Raw genomic sequence first — 22,111 nt, 5'->3', positions numbered from 1 at the left:
CACACATAAATGAATGCAGGTAAAACTCTCTATATAAAGCCTGTCTGTAGTCAGACCGGTACAGCCATGTACCAATGCCATTTCCTGGCTTTGATATTATACTGTAGCTATATAAAATCGTGTCATTGAGGGAAGCTGAAGGAAGGGGTTGTTCTTACTATTTTTGCTACTTCCTATGAGTCTATACTTATTTCAAAATAAAAAGTTTCATTTTTAAGACTATTATAATAGAACAGGCTTTTTAAAGAACGGGAACAGTGATGAAGAATAAGTAAAGCAATGTTCTCAGCACATCAGTGATCAAATTTGCAAGTCCTGTTACGAATATTTTGCAGTGAATCAAGGCAGTTGATGATAAAGTACATTTATTGGACAAATACTAATTGAGCCTCTCCTCTGTGTCAAGTCGCTGAGGATGGTGGTCAAGCAAAACAGCAACAGTCTGTCTTCATGGGGCCTTTGGGCTACTTGGCCTGCAGAGAGTGTTACACAAATTTTGACACTCTTCTATGTTAAGATCAGGTTGTATTTCCAAGAGATCAGGCTCCAGGCAGAATTTTATCACTTGTGGACTCCTAAATTATATGGACCGTCTACAATTTTGAATCCAAAATAGCGTGATTTTGTTCATATTATGTATTTCAATATTGACGTAAAATGGTTCTTTTCTTTCAAGCCCCCCATTTTACTTTCAAAGCTAAATACTAATTTTTTAAAACGTTTTGAAATATCTTTTATGCTCCCAAATCTGGTCATCTTAAAATTTGAAATACCACAGAGCAGGCACATGATTTTGAAGTAATTTTTTCTTTATTTATATTATTTTTTGTCTTAAAAAATAATTTCCCATTGGAGCACAACTAACAATCTCAGTTGTCTTTTCCAAAGCTGGGTTGGATAAAGTGGGTGGTAAATTACTACAGGGGTTTTAAATGTCATTCAGAGACTGAGGTGAAAAAGATAAGCTTTATGATTTTATTTCAGGCTGGCCTATCTTCTCTGTTATAGACACGCAAAAAGTATTTCACCTTCATAAGTTAGATGGCTGTTGAAAATTCTCCTGAAAGAAAGTTGATGGCATCTTGGGATAACCTGAATTTGATTATAATAACGTTATATTATTACTGAAGGTTTATCCTGTGTCAGTATTCTCAAAGTAAACATAGAGATCCACATTGTTAAAGATAAGGAAATTTTGACTTTCTGGAGGATTAATTTGCCCAAAGCCAAATAACTAGTGATCTAATATTTGAACCTAAAATCAATGCTTTTTGCAGGATACCACTGCCTTTTACTGTATTATTAATACAGTAAATGCACTGTTTTATGAAGTTTTTGAGGTTTCTTCATAGATCTCTGAAAATGAACATAATTCTTTTCAAGAAGAAAAGTATCCATTTTATTTACTTTTTTTTCCTAGCAGTTTGGAATATATGTATGATGTGCATGTATTTGTGCAGATACATGTATATTTTCTTTCTCTGTTTTAATAGAAAAACCTGAGAATCATCATCCTGTGGGCAGATTCCCCCTAAGCAATTTGCTTCTCTGACCTACTTATCACTACCTATGGAGTGCACGACTCCATCCTCTTAAATAATAATAATAACCAGGAGAAAGCAAAATCGGGAGGCTTTATTACTCTATTAATTTGGAAGGTGATGGGTAGGCATGGTTGGCATGATGGTTGAAAGAAAAATAGTTTGGTGCATAAATGAGTGAGGAGAAGCTGCTAAATTCTCAACGTGAGGACTAGTTGAAACATTTCCTTTAGATGCCCTGAATTCTGTTCCTCAGTCTATAACAGAAAATACCTTGGCCTAATCATTCAGTTGCCTAATTCTCAGTTCAACAGGGCTATTTTTACCCTTTCCTTTGTTAAAAAGCAAAATTTAACAAAGGAAAGGTCTAATTGGTTTTATTCAATGATTTCATGAGTTGGGCAGCACACTGTCTAGGAAGGGGCTATACAAAGTGGAAGGTTTTTGTAGACAGAAGGGAACAGGAAAAGGAAATTTCTGGCAAAAAGTGGAATATTTTAAGCAAGGTGACCTTCCTATGGGGAACAGAAAGAGTCTATCAGGGCAGGTTAGTCATTAGCGCTGACCATGTATTTCCAGACTAACTGGTTAAAGGTTACATTCCTGGGAGCGGCTGAAACTGCAGTTAGGTTAAGTTTTAAGTCTTGGTTTGCTGACTTGGGACTTAGCACAATGGACTCCATTTTGAGTATATTGCCTTTTTGTTTAAGACATTTATTTTCAAGAGAAGTAATTATAAATTAATAGCATCTATTTAAATATTTAACTTTCTTGAGTCTATATAGTTTCTGACAGTTGTAGTTTGGCTTTTGAATATTGTGTGTAAAAATTTGAAACTGTTGTATATCAAATCTTACAAAATGTAATCTGGAGTAGCTGATTAAATTATTTAATCCAACTTTATCAAAATGTCAATGTAATTCAGATATAGTAGTATATATACATAGATCTTCAGAAAATTCTTTTCAAAATAAAGCATAGATATTTATTCCCACTCACCTAACATGCATGAGTGAGTACTCAATGTATCCCAAGTAGTATATTTGCATGGAAACAAAATAGAATGTCAAATTTCCCTGTACTCAGGAAGAATTGTAGAGTTTAATTGTGATTTTGGCAGACAGACTTAATTCATATATCAAGTCTTTAATCTATATGTTGATTAGTAAGTCATTTAGAAGGCTATCCAATATGGTTGTGGTTGCATTTGAAATTAATCATTTATATGCCAATTACACAGCGGCCTTCCTTTTTATTATTTAAATTATGTGAAAAAATGGACTGTTTCCTGGACTCACCAGTATGAGAGAAATGATGGGCATGGTGAAGAGCCACCCTTTGATTTTCTACAATTGATGATAAAATTAGATTGCCCAACCTGTAAACTCCTTGAAGAGAGGGACCATGTTTTATGCAAACTCATATGCCCATTCTAGCAGCTAGTTGGAACTCCTATTCATGGCACTCTCAGGTTAGGTGAAAAATCAATGCTAGAGTTTTTTGGAGGGGGGGTGGGTTAAGAAATATTTCAAGGTACTTAAATAGCAATGTAATATCCTTTATTTTTCCAGACCGTAAACATAAACAAAAACAAATAACCAAGAACAGTAGCTATCCCATAGTAGAGGCTTATGTTTTATCAGTTTCTTAGAAACTTGTGCAAAGGTAACAAGGACAAGGATGTATATATTTTTCAAACATCTGCAATAGATCAAAATTACTAAAATTGCATTCCTTAAAAAAAAAACTTGACGCGTAAATGATGAACGCTTCTTCCCTGTTCACTTGAATATTTCATTTCCAAATACAGAGGATAATTTTGTTTTTCTTGAATTTATTTTAACTTTATGCTTATAAATAAATCATGCATAACCCTTCTTGAATTTCAGTATCACTTTATCTCTGTAGGTAAACTACAATTCACAAGTTAATAATAAAACATATGTCACTGCAAATCTCAGGCAATAACTCCAGTAACTGGATAATAATGATGTCAAATCTGGGGGAATAAAACATAATATTGAGGCTAGAAGTAAGGAATTATTCTAAATCCTAACAGCAATTCAACTACTTCCCCTTCTTGAATGTTTTACTGGTCGTCGAGAAATCAGCAAACTCAAACCCACTTGAACTGATTTCCCCAGTTTGTTTGCATGGTTTTGTCACCACCAGAGTTTACTTAATATTCTCATAAATTAAAACTTCTAGAAGGTTTACAGTAAAGAGCACACTGAGATGCCTCTGTTGATTATAACTCAGGAGCCCTCAGGAATATTTTTATACAGTATGAGATCAATATGTTTATGTGGTTGTTTTAAGTTTAAATAAATGATAATAATTGAATGGAGCTAGAGAAGAATTCACATGAGAAGGACTAACTCTCCTTTTGTTAAATCAGTTCAATTCAGTCAACAATTATCGAAGGCCTACTATGTGTCAAGGAGGATCATCGTACCCAGACCCGAAAGCCATCACCTCCTCTATCAGACCCCGTGCTCTCGTGGGTATATGTGGATCCCCACAGCATGCTGGTCGTTATCATCGTCACCAGCACCTCAGATGTATGGCCACATAAACACTTGTTCTTCCTACTCCTGCTCTTCGCCCATTCAGTTACTCTTAACCACGGCAGTGTAAGCAAACCTAAGTCAGATCGTGTCACTGCTCTGCTCAGAACCTTCCAGTGAATTTCCACACCAGATAAATACCAAAGTCCTCACCATACCTATAAATTCCTATGTGCTACAGTCCCCACCACCTTTCTGGTCTCATTTCATAGTTGTTTTCCCTTACACACATTCCTCCAGCCACACTGGCCACCTCACTGTGCCTAGGCCTTTAGAGAGGCTGACTCCTCTAACTGGCAGGCCCGTTATTCCTGATTCTCAGTCCGCCACTTGTCACCTTAACAACAAGTCCATGCCTGACACCCAATTAAAACTTGTAATTGCCCTCTCCCAGCACTTTCTCTTATTTTCCCCTGCTTTGTCTGTTACTTTTATCCTTAGTACTTTTTAATATAATATACTGTATATTTGAATTTTTTGTCCTGTTTATCTCTCCTACTAAGATGTAAGCTTCATGAGGACAGAGGTTTTTACTTTTTTTGTTTTTATTGTTCACTTCTATGTCCCCAGCATTTAGAATAGCACTTGGCACATAGTAAGCAATCAGTAATTTTTGGTTGAAGCAAGGAATAAGTAAAAATATTATTACTGATAGTAAATATTTATTAATGTATTATTCACTGTCATTTAGTTTGTTATGTACTTTAAATCCATACTGCCATTTTTTCTCAAATAAGTATATTTTTTTCTCAAATAAGCGTATATATTACCTCCATCTAAGTGAAAAAAAAAACTAAGGCACAGAGAGTATTATAATTTGTTCAAAGTCCCATCTCTCTTAAATGATTGAGTATTTATATAAGTGTGTTAAAAGAAGACATTTCTGTTATTATAGTGTTTTACCAACTTTAAGATTCTCATGATTTCACCTTTTAATATTTCATAAGCTAGAGTGCACCTAACAATTGAAGACATGTCAGAGTTTAATTAGAGATTTTTTTATAAGTGGCACAAAGAATAATTGATGATGTTGTACATTCAACAAAATGCAGTGTATTAAAATCTTCTTGAGGGTGGTACTCTTTGCTTTGCCTCTGAATCTTTGGTGCCCAGCACAATGTGTAATATGAGACAAACACTACCAAATGTATACCAAATGAAAAATATAGTTGGTGTATTTCTCTTCTTTCTATTTCCTATCATTTTCAGTAGCGTTTTCTGTAAAAGCCTCTTAGAGGGGGCATCATGAGAGCAAGGAACATGATAGCTATATTCAACATTGTATTCCCAATACAACTCCTGTCACATGATAGTTGATTAATAAATATGGGTGGAATGAATTTATCTTGTAATTCCTAGAACTGAACTCTCTTATAGGCACATAATGTATGCCATATATAATACTTAAAAAAAAAAAGGACTTTAAACCTCTGCCAGATAACATAGATACACAAAGGTTTGGGAGTGAAACTATTTGTATTTAAATGCTGGCTTTATCACTTATGGACTATGTGAAGCTAGGAAATTCACAAAACCTCTCTGTACTTCCATTCTGCATGTAAAGCGTTAGCACACTGCCTGGTATATAATATATGCTCAGAGAAAGTCAACTATTATTTCACATTATTATTTACTGCTTGTTTATTATCTACTTGAATGCTGAGCAATGTATTAAATTTTGTGGATTCTACAGTTTTTTTTTTCTCAGCCAGTCCTGAATCTTTAGGAGAATTAGAAATGATAAACAGAAATTAGCTCAAAGATGATTACTTCCTCTATTCTTAACAGCAGAGGGCAGGCTGCTTTCTTGTGGATCAAGTTTAGGCTCTCAATGTTCCCTCCAGGTTAGTATGGTTAAGAGTGAGGTCTCTCTAACCATGCCTCAGTTGTTTTTCTATTCTTCTACTTATGAACTTTTAACCTTTGAGAAATTACTGAATCTGTTGGTGCTTCAGTTTCACCATCTGTACAATGAAGGTAATTAATTGTACCTCCTCACAGATTTGTTGTCAGAATTAAATGGGCCAATTCCTGTAAAGTGCTCAGAATAGTGCCTGATCCAATAATAAGAGTTCATTAAGTACCCAAGAGGTCTGAACCATAGTAATACCAATAAAAGTACATGTGAGTGGTGTTTGGGACAAATTAATTTCCACATTCATTAAGAATTTTTACATATGTGTTTCTGTTATTAAATTTTGTCTGCGTGGTTAACACCACCACTGTCCTAATGAAAAGGGAAGGATTTTGATGGACTTGGTTTGGACTTTGATGGACTGACTCCTGGTTCTGTCACTGGACAGTCTATAAGCTTGGGAGAATTACTTAATTTGACTTCTTTCATCTCTGAAATGAAGGTAAATATATCTCCCCAAAGATTGTTAGGAGCACTAAATCAGAACACATATAAAGTATTCAACATAGTTCCTGGCATAGTAGGGCTCAATATGTAGCAGATAATTTTAATAGGTTGCTCTAAATCCCATATTTTAGCTCACTATTTTACGTAATAAGTGTATTACAAATTCATGTTTAATTAGAACAGATATTTTCCTCTATTTGCAATAAGAATGATAGGCTATGAAAAAATCAGAAAATGTAAGTAGATTAAATTACAAAAATAAATATTCCTTCACATGGCTGATAATTTGTGCAATTTCACTATCTTAAGAGGCCATTGAGCCAAATATAATGAATGGATTCTGAAGAGAATTGGATAATTTCATGACAGATAAAACTGATGTTTCTCTTTAAAAACTAGGTATAATCAAATCAGCTGCCACCAACTGATATCCATGGAGACCAGGCAGAATTTCTTTCTACCCAGAGCACTACACAAATAACCAAAAGCCACTTGGAGTATTGTTACAGTTTTAGTTTTCTTATTTCCTATATCAAACCCTTGGGAAGATTTCTTCAATAACTGACCTTGGATTTAAATAAATACCTGGAGGGAGGGGAGAAGGAAATGTTTCTGTAGTTAGCCAAATGTTATATGTTGGAATGAAGTTAACACAGATTAGAAAAGGGAAAACCATGAAGGGGGATACATATCTTAGAGAAGAAAGGAAAAAATAAAGGCAAATCAGAAAGAAAGTTCATGCACTTTATGAGTAGAAGGTAAACATTTCTTCTACTGTGAAGTTTAATCTTCTGTTTTAAATTTTATAGTTTTTTAGAAGATGCCTGTATTACTCTGCTAGGGCTGCTATAACAAAATATCACAGACTAGGTGACTTAAACAACAGACATTCATTTCCTCACTGTTCTGGCAACTGAAAGTCCAGGATCAAGGTACTGGTAAGTTGATTTCTCCTGAGGTCTTACTCCTTCACTTGGAGATGGCTACCTTCTCACATGACCTTTATTCTGTGAGCGTGTCTCCCTAGTATCTCTTCCTCCACATTTAAGGACAACAGTGCTATTGGATTAGGGCCACACACTTATGACCTCATTGAACCTTAATTATCTTTTTTAAAGGCTCTGTCTCCAAATGTAGTTATAGGTGAGTTAGGGCTTCAATGTACGACTTTGGGGGGAAAAATTAACAATGTCCATCCCAAATAATAAATATGGTTTGTGATCAAGAGTAGTAATGTCTTTTTTAGAATCATTGTATTTACTTAAGTCCCTTCTTAAAGCATATGATAGACTCATGGTTGTGGAATGCATGAAACAATTCAGAATGTCATTTTGATAGCTTATTATAAAAACATGGAGGAATTAGAGGAAACTGATTTACTTTCTATATGTATAATTATGATTCACTTACCATTTGAGCCTATGTTTTCTCATTTGTAATACAAGGAATTCATAGTTATAATTATTCTGCAATGAATTCAATCAGATAATAGAGATAAAGAAGGACATTGAAAAATGTAAAGCACCGTACAAATATTGGTGATTTTCACTGTTTTCCATGAGTGTACTCCACAAACTATAACCTGTAGTAATATTCAAAATAATATTTATTCCTTTCAAGGAAATTGAAGGAGACACAAATTAAACAAAATAAACCAAAATGTAAGAATGAAATAGACCATGGGCAATATATTTCAGTAAACAGGAGAATTGAAATTTTCCTCTGGAAATAGGTTAAATAGGAGGGAAATTATTAATGTGGAGTTTAGTTACTTTTATGAAAATGCTAAGCTACATAAGTACAATAAACACAATAGCAATGACAAAATAGTAACGAAAATTACCCAAGCTTGATAAAGTGTTATATGCAGATAGTCACTCGCACTTATTTTCTTTTATATTCTTTTAAACTTTCCCTGATACACAACCACACGAGGCACTTAATAACATAGTTTTATTAAAGTAGCTACATTATCAGGTAAGACTTGATAACAGGATCTAGTGAAAAAGTGTCATATCATTTCTTCCTTACTGGAAGATAGAAAAATACAAACTCCTGTGGCTTACGGTATGGGCTGGAACTTGGCCAAAGTGTGCTGCTATGACTCCTCAGTGATTGTACATCTTTTTTTTTTCAGTATCTAGCAATAAGACAGGTTCTTTCTTGGGCACTGGTGATGACATGTATATCACTAGTACCTATTCTGCCGAAGGATGGCACTGAACAAAACTCTTGAGGGTCTTACATGGCAGTAAATGGAATAGAAGGGTTGGGGAATCAGGAACAGCTTTTAAATCTGACTTTTATTCTGCTGAAAGTCAAATGATATGAAAAGGCCCTGCTTGTATACATCTCTCTGCAGCACAGTTCCAAGGAAATAAGTTCTATATCGATCCCGAACATTAGTATGTCTGTATTAAACTGAGTCCTTGCGATGTACTGCATAACAAATCAAACTTTAAAAAAATCTCTTTTATCGGTATCATTGCTTCACAAGAGTGTATTCAATTTAAATATGAATGTTGTGAGATAGAGTCAATTTGGGGAAGAAGAGTTCTTGCTCCTTTTCATTTGAGTTCTCTGGTAATTTTTTTTAATGATAGCATTAAAATGCATTTATAAAATAACTTTTTTAGCCTAGCAACTATAAGGACTCTTAATGACCCCATTTGTTATTTCCCTCTATTTATCTTTTTTTCCTTTTTTGTGTGACATTTCAGAACTGGACTCTCCCCTGCCTCTTTGACCTATCCCTGATAGTCATCTATTTTGACTAAGGCCTAATTTATTGTAAGTCAGACAAAAAGCTAAAAGCTGAGGAAGTAATCGTGTATAAAACATATTAGTATATAACCTCATCTTGATTCTTTGAAAAGGTCCTTTGGTGGAGATGGCATCCAAGCAATCCCCAAAGGCTAAACAGAAATTAGCCAGGTGGAAATGGGAGCAGGAACACTGCAGCATGTGCAAAAGCCCTGAGGCAGAAAGAACAGGGTGCAGTTGGGGAATTACTGGTAATTTTGTATGGGTTAATAGTAGAGCTGAAAGATGAAGAAGCATTACAAATGAGCTAGAGAAATAAACTCATGAAGGGCTTAAGGCACGAAGAAAAGGAGTCCAATCTGTGTTTAGAGGGCAGACAGAAATGATTTAAGGGATTTTAATCTGGGGAGTAACACATTTCAATTTATACCCTACAAGATGCCTCTGGCAAAAGGTAGAAAATTATTTCAATGGGATAATTTTAGAGAAAAATAATGAACATTGATTTCCATTATGCTGTGCTATTGTTAAGTACCTTTTGGTGTGATACTGTAGTCTTTAAAAATCTGAAATCCCAATCATTTAAATAGGATATATATATATTAAATCTATGCTAAAAGACAAATCTATTCAAAATTGGCAAGTCCAAAGTCACAGCAGACAAGCATCTTGTGATAATGTGTCATCATTCCTTTCCTATGATTTGTGTGATTGAGACAATAGGCTGGTCCATGTTTTCGCTACATGGGGTATTGTGCAGTTTTATCAGGGCAAAAATGTTTGCAAAACGAATCTCCTCCCTCATAGAGCATTGTATGCTAATTAAAATATCTAAATGAAAAGAAATTCACTCATTTAGAAAGCATTCTGGAGTATCTATGTAATTCTCAAGAAACTACAAATGAGACATGGCATTTTTTAAGTTGAAGGAGCCAGAAAAAATACTTGGAGTTAACTTTTAACTATTGCCTTACTATTTTATCAAGTAATATAAAGTTAAGAAGAATTTTTCCATCAGCCAGAAAAATTTGCACAAAAAGGTTCTTGTATCCCAGCCATGACACCACTGACATGTTGTTTTTAAGACTAATACTTAATATTATTAAGAACAATATTATTTAATTTTAATATTAATTTATTTTAATAATATAATTTTAAATAATATTTAATTTCAAGTTATTAATATTTCTTAGTTTTATTTTTCTTTTTGAGATATTGCAATAAATTTAAATGCAAACAACATACATTAGAATCACATTTCTACTATTTATAATTTTAAGAATTCAACTTTAGTTATGTTGCTAAATTTTATATTTGAATTGTGTTAAATTGTGTCAATTTTATGAGTTCTGAATTTTGCTTTTGCAAAAATAGATACTGAAATACCAGTATTGCCATTCTGTTCTAGTATTGCTTTCACTGGCAAAAAGGTTAAAAGCATCCACTGATGATGGTGGGGTGAATGCAGATAGTGGTGATTGGGGAGAGAGAAAAGTAAAAAAAATGAGACAGAATCAACAAGACTTGGCAGTTTGGGGAATATGGTATAAATGAAAGAAGAGGAAAAAAGATACCCTCTCTTCCTTTATGATTTTGAGTCAATGAATTTATGAGCATTACATTCACATAGAGAGAAAACACAAGAGAAAGAAAGAAAGCTGCAAAGAGGAACAGAACAGGCAGGACAGCTAGAAAAATAGCATCACGTCAGAAAATGCTACAATTTCAGTGATTAAATGTTCAGGAAATCCATACCCCCTTCCCACCGCCATCTCTGTCTTGTTTGGGGAAGCTTTATACGTACTAAATGCACTGTGATGGATGTGGCTTCTCTTCTGGGATAGCAGAGTCAAGTTGATGACATGTTAAAGACGGCAGACAATGAATGACAAACATCTGGAGGCTTAGCACAGGACTCCCTGAGTTCCATAACCCTGAGCTACTTTGAATCTGGTTAGAGCCGGTGTCCCTAGGTTTATTGCAAGTAAGTGAGGTTAAGCATAGTTTCTAACCTTACAGTTAGGAATGCAATATATGTACGTGGAGGACTGGCATACTCTTGCATTCCTATGATGGAAATGTGAATGTATTTTCCCAGAAAGGTGATTCTCTGCAGTGATTATTTCTATAGTATTGTTACAACATTCCTTTGAGTACTTCATAGGCTTAATAACCTATTAACATCTGGTCAAGGAGCCTTACTAGTTTTATTTGGAATTTGGCATACATACTAGACTTTAAAAAATCTAGTTAGACAATAATTAATGGCACAACTGATTGGAAACCACTTATACTTCACACAGTTTTGTTAAGATGGGTCAGTTCTAAGAGCATTGGTAGATCGTCAAGTTAAAGAGACTCTACTCAGAATTGTCTTTTCTCTTTTAGCTTGAGAGCACTTTAATTTTTGAGGCCCTTTTTTTCCGATCCTTTCCCCCTAATTGCTTCATCTTTAGAAACTCATGTTATACTTAATGTGAAAAGTCTAGTTTAGGTAGCTTTCTCCCATTCTGTGTACCAGGTTTGAATATTCTAAGGTGAGGGCTTTAAGTATTAATCCTCTAATTGTTACAAAGGCTTGAAACGTTAAGAAGCTTACTAAAGAGTTGAATTATGCTGTTAACTTTTTTTTCTGCGATTCGAGCTGAGTAGAACCATGAACAAGACTTCATTTGTCACTGGTCAGCTGGCCGTCATCATCCTGAAGTGCCACTTCGATACCTTGGCACTGGCTTATTTTTCCCATGTGGAGGGCTCTTGGAATTTTCAAATGAAAATGGTTTCTGAAGTATGAGGACACCTTGAGGTGATGAGCAAGCAATGTAGGTCTTTTCTTTTGAATTTTATTTCAGAAATCTCTACCACAGGACCTCTTGGTATGGGAAGTACCACCACCAGTACCACCCTGCGGACCACAACTTGGAGCCCAGGCAGGAGTACTACCCCATCAGTGTCAGGAAGAAGAAACCGGAGTACCAGCACCCCATCTCCAGCTGTGGAGGTGCTTGACGACATTACCACACATCTGCCATCAGCAGCGTCCCAAATCCCAGCCCTGGAAGAGAGCTGTGAAGCCGTGGAAGCCCGAGAAATCATGTGGTTTAAGACCCGTCAAGGACAGATGGCAAAGCAGCCGTGCCCTGCAGGAACTATAGGTAAGTGTGTCCTAGAGCCAAGCTAAAGAAAGGTATTCTGTTACTTTAGCTTGCTTTTCTCCCAATTGTTTCTTTAGTATTTTTGTTTGTTTGTCACTACATATTTTTGTTAGTTCACTTGAATTCTGAACTCAGCTGAATGACTATTTCAAGCAGTGTATTTTCAGAGTTTGAAAATACATTCTGAAGAAGTCACTGGTGAGGATTTGGTGGGGATACACGTGAGGTCAGTGTTTTCGCCCACGGGGGGAGGTCCCTGGGTGGAGTTGCAGTTAGTCTGTGCATGTCCTGGCTACTCCTGAAGGCCAGCCCTTCTGTGCAGCAGCCCGGAGCGAATCAATGGATTGGAAGGGAGTTAGTTCTCGTCCTTGGCACCGACCATCAACTGTTGATTGCAGAAAATGGGGTCAAGGACTTTTACATTAGAAGATGATCATTGAAACTACCTAAAATTTAACGGAAGAGGAAGTTTGACTCTCCTTTTCATAAGTCATCATAGCCATCCCTTAACAGTCAAGGGCTCTTCACATAGACAGGAGTCAGACTCCCACTACTCAGTATCCACTAGAGAGAGCAAGCTTCATTGTTTCCTCTGAGAGACAGTTAAGAGCTAAATAGTTCTACTCTACTTCCCCCCCTTTTTTTTTACTGTTGCAATTCATAACATCCCCCAATGGTAACCATATAAGTATTTACAATTGTTAAGCCAGAAAATGCCTGGTTTTCTTATTGTCACATACATTGATCTTCATAAAGCTAATACTTGATACACTAAATAAAATGTGCCTTATTCCATAAAATATGTAAAGAAAGTAAATATACAATAGATGTCACTGTACTAACAATAGTGACTACGCCTTTGGGTATTATTGATCTGGTTGCTTCAAACAGGTTTCTCTTAGAACTGTTCTAGTGGGGATATAGCATTCTGAATTCTATAGTATATGAAGTGGTAGAAAGACCAAAAAGAATATTGACTTTTACACAAGTGCACATTTAATTTTTTTTCAGCAAAGTGTTTAAAAATATTCTGAAATCTTTTTTCCCTTTAGGAAAGGGTGCAATTCAGTTGTGTTACTGAAATCAGTGTGATTCCAACAGTTTGAAACGTTGCCTCTTAGCACTGTCCCCTTCGTTCTGGACCTCATTTCCTTCATTTCTAAAAGAGAAATAATAACAGCCCCCCCCCCACCACCCCGTCAAATGTTTGTTGTGAAGGTTAGTGAAGTACTTTATTTGAAAGCAGTTTGAAAGCACGACAGAAATATGTCACCATTGTTCTGTGAAAGTTGGGAGAGAGATTTAAAGGGAGCCTTCTAGAGCGCTCCCAGGTGAATGTCCCTATGCTGAAATCTTATTTTTAACCTTTTCTTTGTCTCCTTTGCTGTTTAGACCCACACATGCTGTCACTTGAATTTGTGCGATAGTGTCCCCCAAACCTTCACATCTCCCCCTCAAATTCATCCTTTCTGCTGCTGCCACAGTTATCTTACTAAAACCTTAATCAGCTCATTTCTCTCCTCTGCTTAATGTTCATTGATTTTCCAGCACCCACAGGTGGCAGACCAGGCAGTTTATGATCTCACTATGCCTGCCTTTCCAAGCCCATTACATATAACTCTCCTGTACAGTAGACCTCAATTTAAAACATTTGAGGTTTCCCAAGGACAACATATCTTCTCTGCACCTGGAGTGCCCTTTCCTACCTTGTCTTCCTGAAAAACCTGCAAACTGATTCCTTTAAGACTCAACTGCTACCTTGCCTTGTGTGAAAACCCACACGATAAGCCCCATGGTGGCAGGCACCGCATCTGTCTCACTTATGAAATTGTCCTCTGTAACTGGTGTAGTTGCCAGCAAGTGCTTTAAAAATATTGAACGTTTTTGTTTGGTTGGTTGCATATCTCCAGTGTCCGTTGTCTGCCAGGCTCTGGATGTGGTGTTTCAATAAACATTAGCTTAGCTTAATGATCTCCATTTTGCCTGTGTTCATATTTAAACATAACATGGATATAAAGTCATTGTAAGAAACATGGTTTGAGTATTTAAAGCAGACCTTTTTCTCTCATTGTTCTAGGAGTGTCAACATATCTATGCCTGGCTCCTGATGGAATCTGGGATCCCCAAGGACCGGATCTTAGCAACTGTTCTTCTCCTTGGGTCAACCAAATAACACAAAAGGTAAATCACGTGACTGACAAGGAAGGTTTTCCCAAACTTAGATCCTCTGCTGTTGACTCTAGCTGGTACAGACAAACTGGTTAAGATATTTTTTTAATTAATGTGGAAATATTCTTCCATTATATTTTTATTTACGATTTAATGACACCCTTTGATATGTGATGAGCTAATCTAGAATTTTGTTGTTCTTAAAGGGCAAATCCATGAACTTCCTCTAAAGCAGGCAGTATTGCTTATGATAATTTTATTAATAATAAAATTTTTATGGTATTTTGAACTATAGGTATAAAAGTTCAAGAGGTATTATAAATCAAGCAAGCAAAACATCTAGCATACATGCATATGGATTTTCCTGTGAAAATAACAATTACCAAAAAAAGTCTGCCTTTGGAATCTTAAGCTATTTGATAAATGTTCTGTAACCTAATCATTTATCAGTGTTAAAAGTATATGTACGTGTGACAAAATCTTGCAGACTCAAATTTTCAGGGCTTATTTGGTTGCAATATGTTGAACATTTTTATTATTAATGCACTGTGGGGCTTTGAATTGATTTCATTACAAACAGAGACCAGATGTGCATTTATGCCAAAAGGGCTATGGGATGAATCCTTATTATAGCAATTTGTGTGGATTTATGCACTCCTAAAATGAAGAGTCCTTCTATGGCACATTAGCTATGCTGAGGAATTTCTGAAAGAGATTTTTTCCTGAGAAATATTACGAATGATGGCCTTTCTAAAAGCCTGTCTGTGCCATTTGCCCTTTTCTCTATTTGTTTTTAACCAGGCTGATCCTCAGTAATATACTGAATAATAATCCATAAATATCTACCCAGTAGATTATTTAGCAGATGAGCCATAACTATCTATTTACCCTAAATCATGGAGAACAGTGGTTATATTGACTCTAGTTACCCTCTTACATATGCATCTCCACACTTGTTGCTATTCATAATGATGCTTCTCCAATTTCAGCACTGTTCCTGCCACAGTTTTTATGTCCTTTGATTTTATTACAGTGTAGCTCAGACCCCAGGGCAAATAACTCTTGCTGGATGTGATCAGATTAAGAGATCAGTAGCATATCTCCTTACATTAGCAACTTTTAAAAAATACTCCCTACATACTTAGCCCAGGGGTTGATATTAATTCAGTAATAATTCACCTAGAAAGCTGAGTGTTTTCATGATAATTCCTGAATATGGTTAGACTATTTCATTGCAGGAATTACTGGGTGACTTTAACTGATAATGATGCTTAATTCTTTTCTTTCCTCTGCAGACCTCCTAATCTTATGACAAAAGAGATAATTCTTTGCAAAGACCAGACAGCTGTTGCCCATTTGATTTATGGATGGGTGTTTTTTTTTTTTAATATAACAAATATGTTCCATTATTCTGGAGCAATTCTGTTTAATCCTGTAGAGTCTGTAAAATTGTGTAAGATTATAATTATAGTAAGATTATAGAATTTAGGCAATGAGAATTTATAATAATACCTTCGCTGCAGTTTTCATAAGTTTATAAAATCTTCAAAAGTATAACAGGAGGCTTGGGAGTAGTCTGAATCAGATTATATAAGTAGCCCAATGTCAGTGTTGGAGCTGGGGTTTTAGCTGGGTCTACTTTTATCAAGATATCACGCATAGCCACAACACTGGTTAAACTAAACTGCACAGAATTCCTGCCTTTACATCACACTTACTTCCCTAGTCTCTCTTCACTTTTGTCCACCCTTTTACCTGGTGTTCCCCTCATACCTCCAAATATTTATGCTATCCGTTGAATATAAAGGGTAGTTGAACAGGTTTCTTTACCATAAAACTCCAACACTTTTAAATATTAACATTGTAAACCTCCAAGAGAGAATTTGTGTGCAGTGTTCACTGAGCGATTTGTCCGTATTATCTCCCTAACTCTCCAAAGCATCTTTCACAGAATTCATACTTCTGCTCATTTCCTCCCTCAGTACCTGAGTCCCAACAACAGGTAGGGCATTGGAAAAGGATTTGTTTCTAGCAGTATTGGGGGAGCAAAGGTGAACTGCGAGGGACTGAGCAAGAACCCAGTGCTAGTAACAGAGGTGGAGCTCTTCCCAACCCCAGGCCCACTGTTGCTGGATAAAAGGAGTGACAAAAAATTGGAAGCGGATGTCTTTGAGAAGAAAGATGGCCTACAGACAAGAGACTCAGCCTAGCCCCGGGCAACTTTTCAGAAGAAGACCAAAGGGAAATAAATACACTGACCTCACTCTCCCTCCTCCTATTCCCTTGCCCACCCTCCCCATGGACAAGCCCAGTGGAAGCCAGAGAAGAGGGGCGCTCTGAATAACATCCTTCTGAGTTCACCCTCTAGGGCAGAGAGCAAGATGGAGGAGGATGGAAAGTGGCCTTGACCCAGGAATTGTATAGTTCTCAGTGTTGCATTTCCCTTCTCTTACCCCTCTTCCCTTTCCCATCCACCTCCTCTTCCCCCTTCTCCCTGCACTCCGCCTCTCCTCCCTTCTGCCTTTCCCATGCCCCATCCCCTGTCCTCTGCTCTGAACTTTCCCCTTTTTCTAGTGGATTTTTTTATGTCATGTTGAAAAATTAAAGTGAAAGAGTTATCTTTCATGGTTCATTCCTTCTCTCTTCCCCCTTTTGTAGTCTTGTGAACTTCAAACTTTTAAAATAAAGGAACATTTTTGACCCCCAATGACAGCACAGATGAGAAAAGAAAGGAGGGAGTAATTCAGTATAAACAGTGTTTTCAATGTCCCCATCTTCATGAGCGCCTGAGTGAATGCATCGTAGCCTGTGAGGCACCTCCCTTATGACTGTACAGTGCTTCTCAGGGAATTCCTGAAGGCTTTCAAGGAAAGAACACTTCTGGATCACAGTCTCAGCATCTACACCACAGGGAGGACTATTCTTTTCATTATCACTAACACTATCCACCCACTGTGTGTCCGGCACCCCTGTAGACAGCAAGTATACACAAGTACATGCATCAGGATGCTTACTTTAGTTTGAAAATGCAAACTATATTTTCATGTTTGCTAAGAAATGAGTTATGCACACACACCTCTGCCCCCCCCCACCCCTGCAGTCAGGCCAGAAGGGAGAAAACAGGCAAACAATTTTGATGGCTTCTGATCCATGAGTGAATTCAGGCCACTTCCATACTGGTGAAATTATAGATTAAATTTTGTGTGGTGATAAAGTGTAGCTTATATTTTATTAGCGAAAATGTAAGCCTTTGAAGTCAGAATTTCATGAAGAAATTTGTTACAAATGAGCAAGAATACTTTCATAATGATGAGGTTTAATAAAAGCATAATATGTACAGAAAGAGCAAGGCAAAAATTTGTGCACAACGTGGCCTTTACTCCAGCAGCAATAGAGAGGGAGGTGGGAGAGAGAGGGAGAGAGAAAAATTGGTAGGTAGGTGGATAGATGGATGAGTCAATGGTTAGATGGGTGGGCGGATGGATGGATGGATGGATGGATGGATAGAAGGAAAGGCAGGTTCAAAGATAAATAGATGAGTGGATAGAAAAATAGATTAGTCTTCAAATTAATTTTTTTAAATATTTTCGAGCTTCTCTTGACAGCAAGCAGATTGGTTCAGAGCTCGGCCTCTTCACACATATGTAGCAAAATATCGTATTTTCTCGCCATAATGACTGCTTACTAAAACACAGTTTCTCACTTCAGCTTGATCTCTAGGTTAGACTCAGATTCTCCAAAAGGAGTTTATATTTTCTGTGTTGCACACCTTTAAAGAGCTGATTGCACTTTACACTCCCTCCAGTCAATTTAAAATTCTTTGAAATTACAGTTTTGAATAGCTTTCATATTTCTTTGCATTGAAGTGAGGTAAGCTTCCTCCTTGATTGCCTAGTTCAACTATTATATGGAAAAGAACTGACTGAATTGTCACTGGAAAATAGTCTTTCTGTTTCTAACAAACTGAAGACTCTTGTCTTTTGTTTGTTCACAAGCTACTGACAGATTTTGAGATAAGTAGAGTTCTCCCTGCGTTTTCTAATGAAGGATGTGAATACCTAGAATTTTTGCTATTTAATTGTATAAAATAAGCCAGTTGCCTGCCTTGGAAGAAAAGTCGAATCCTGTCACCCAGATTTTAATTTCTCCATTCTTTTAATCTCCATAGAGATTCTGTAAATTGCTTCTTAATTTTATCAGAGATTGGTAGGGTTTCTAGGACTTCAGGCTTATTTAACCTACTTTCAATTGTAAGATAGAAGCATTTAATTGTCTCTATACCTACTTGACTCTGATTTACAGCAAAATAGCATAAGTAGATCTTTCAAAGAAATGATAGCTATATACTTAAACACTATGAGAAACTCCTTCATGAATTGGTTTGGCACCCGATTAATGTTTGATGTAATAAATCTCATAAAATGTCAAAGCTTATTTCAAAGAAAATTGTTTTTACATGTGTCAAAATTTGACATGTAAATAGTATCCATCTCTGTCATAATTATCCTCAACTAAAGCTGCAGGGTTTGCCTTCCCCTATTCAAGTCCTGAATATAATCCCACCATTTCAATACAGGTGTTAATTTACTAATCCTCACAGAACTCGTAAGATTTCTCAGTGTATGTGCTTATTGCTGAGAAATAACTTCAGTAGAATTTAGTGAAAGAAATGTGAGAGACAGACATTTTCATTAGGTCTGTAAGCTAGGATATACAGAATAACATTATTTCAACCCTGCCTCTGTGCAGAAGCTTGAGGCAGATTCAAGATATGCATGTATTTGTTGTATAGAAATGAGATACTTGTGGTCCGTGACTGCTGGGGTGAGAGAAGTAAATAGGGCCATCAGGACAGGGGAGTAACCTCTGGCTGCCACTGGAAAGAATATGGTCAGTGAAAGCCTTATCTGGAAAGGCAACCTTTGAACTGAGCGGTGAATGTTGAGGTCATAATGGCTGTTGGAGAATCCAGTTAATGGCATTACCATGGAGTGCCTCTCTTCCCTTCTCCTCCCCTCAGAGAGTAGGCCCGTCAGTGTACTTATAAGTCTCTCCCAAATCAGGCCACTTTCCACTGTTCTCCACTGCTGCTACCCTAACCCACAACAGCTTCTGCTGCTGTAGCCTCTTAGCAAGTACCCTGTCATTCATTCATTCACTCCTGAACCCTCTAATCCATTCTCCTGCATTTGATTTCAAACACAACTCTGATTAGATCACTCCTGTTTAGACATATTAGTACCTTCCCTTGATCTTAGCATGATCCACAAAATCTTCATCATGACTTATGAAGGGGACAACTTAATCTGCCCCTTGCTCACTTCTCTGGCCACCTAAATTCGAGTTATAGCACCCCGTGTGCAGTTCCCCTAGGACCCCATACCCCTCCCTCCTGAAAGTGTCGTCTCTGCCTAGAGGCCCTCACCTATATCCTAACCCAATCCTTTCTTTTCCTCACACGAAACATTCCTCCACCTCACACAAAACATTCTTCCTTAGAAAAGCATTTCCTAAATTATTCCCTAACTTCATACAGTCGATTAAAAGGCCCTTAAACTTGGATTCTGTATTGCACTCCACAAAATTAAAATTAAATAATTTTGTAGCTAATTTATTAAGAGTTCTTTCCATTGCTAGTACGTAAGCTCCTTTTTATTGGGAACCATTTTATTTAGTATTGTAGCCTCAGACTTTAGCATAATGCCATTAGAAATTCAAATTTTAGTTAAAAAAGCAAATGAACATGTAGAGTGAATAACTGTTGAAATTATAGAGATATTCATCCTATTTTTAAAGCAAGATGCAGTACATATTTACCTCATAGACAATACAATTTATACTGTGTAGGTATCAATATTGAGTTCTGAAGGTGGAAAAGTGTGCTTTTCCTTTCTGTTGTACCTACAGTATCCTGTCTTCCCAAACCATGGTTGTTATAGTTGTTTACTTTGGTTGCCTTCCCACCCCATTTCCAGATGTTTTCTACCCCTCTACTAATATTCCCATAATACCTCATATACAATCCTGTTATTAAAATTGTCTCGTTGGGGCACCTGGGTGGCTCAGTCTGTTTAGCATCCAACTTCAGCTCAGGTCATGTTCTCACGGTTTGTGGATTTGAGCCCTGCATTGGGCTCTGTGCTGACAGCTCAGAGCCTGGAGCCTGCTTTGGATTCTGTGTGTCCCTATTTCTCTCTGCCCCTCCCTTGCTCGTGCTCTCTCTCTCTCTCACAAATAAATAAACATAAGAAATAAAATAAAATTGCATCATTGCATTAATGTTATTTAATGTTATTTAATGCCTCTAACCCCAGATGCCTCTCAAACTTTGTTCAACACAGACCATTTAAGTAAATCAAAAGACTCTAGAGGTCCATCTGCCCTGACCATTCTCATAGAAAACTAATATATGTCAATAAAGAAATAGAAGAAAACAATATAACAACCAACAAAGGTACAGAACAACTGTACAGGGGTGCTTGGGTGGCTCAGTGTCCGACTCTCGGTTTCTGCCCAGGTCATAATCTCAATTTTGTGACTTCAAGCCCCGCACTGGGCTCTGTGCTGACAGTGCAGAGCCTGCTTGGGATTCTCTCTCTCTTCCTCTCTCTCTGCCCCTCCCCCATTCACACTGTCTCTCAAAATGAATTAAAAAAAAATTAAAAAGAACAATTGTACAGCAGTGATTAACAAAGTAAAACCATAGAATTCTACAAATATATTCATTATTAGAGGAATAGCATAGATAGAAACTGTAACAAATGCCAGCCAACTCTGTATCATGTGTTGATTAAAAGAACATCCTCTTGGAAAATTATGGGAATTCCAACCACTGGATGTTCATATGCACACTAAAAGTTTTTCAAAGTTACCAAGCACTTGTATCATGTGCACCATTCAATAAGTCTGAATGGAATACTGAATTTGAAATCTTTGCGAATACCTAGCTTCTCACTGATTTAAATTAACGAATACTAAATTTTGTAAATCACCTATTGATTATTAGATTACCAGTAAACAGCCTTACATTGTATATAAAATTAAAATGTATGAATTACAACCACATTTATTTCACTCTGAGACCACTTGAAAATACTTTCATGACAGTCAGTGGGCCATGAATGCTACTTTGATCCACATTGAATTTGTTATGTACTTATCCTTGAACCCTGTAATATGCTCCATTTGGTTACAGGTACTAGCTATGTAGGTCTTGACCATATTTTACAAATTTATTAAAGTTAGTGCGGGTGTTTACAATTGTAAGGATTTCTAAAAAACACTGGTTATATATAATAACTACTTTAACCATTCTTCTTGTAAAATTTAAACATTACAGAAAAGGATTTTTCCTTTGATTCCCATCTTTCAGACTTCGTGCTTAAATATATGTAAAATAAACACATAAAAATATCATGTTTTTTGTATTTCTTCTTCATAGATAGCATGTTTATATCCTACTTACATTTTGTATTTTTATTTCAAGTAGCATGCTAATAGATATTAGCGTAAATAAATACTTTTTATACTTGGCATTTATTTTAACTCAGCATT

At 36.5% G+C, this 22,111-nt stretch overlaps 1 protein-coding gene across 29 annotated transcripts in view; it reads left to right on the top strand.

The window, feature by feature from the left end:
• Window positions 1-22,111, top strand: part of ADGRL3 (adhesion G protein-coupled receptor L3) — an 823,449-nt gene that overhangs the window by 651,975 nt on the left and 149,363 nt on the right. For 20 of the 29 annotated variants that reach the window (XM_045056306.1, XM_045056308.1, XM_045056303.1 and 17 more), the window contains 2 exons: window positions 12,086-12,388; window positions 14,466-14,569. In XM_045056306.1, the coding sequence (XP_044912241.1) occupies window positions 12,086-12,388; window positions 14,466-14,569 (407 nt within the window). The remainder of the gene's footprint in view (window positions 1-12,085; window positions 12,389-14,465; window positions 14,570-22,111) is intronic. The other 9 variants (XM_045056309.1, XM_045056305.1, XM_045056304.1 and 6 more) reach the window with 1 other exon arrangement.

Source organism: Felis catus, chromosome B1 (genome assembly GCF_018350175.1).
Source record: "Felis catus isolate Fca126 chromosome B1, F.catus_Fca126_mat1.0, whole genome shotgun sequence".
Classification (NCBI taxonomy): Eukaryota; Metazoa; Chordata; class Mammalia; order Carnivora; family Felidae; genus Felis; species Felis catus.
Note: the sequence above shows the minus strand (reverse complement) of the source record. Positions and strands in the feature narration are given on the sequence as shown.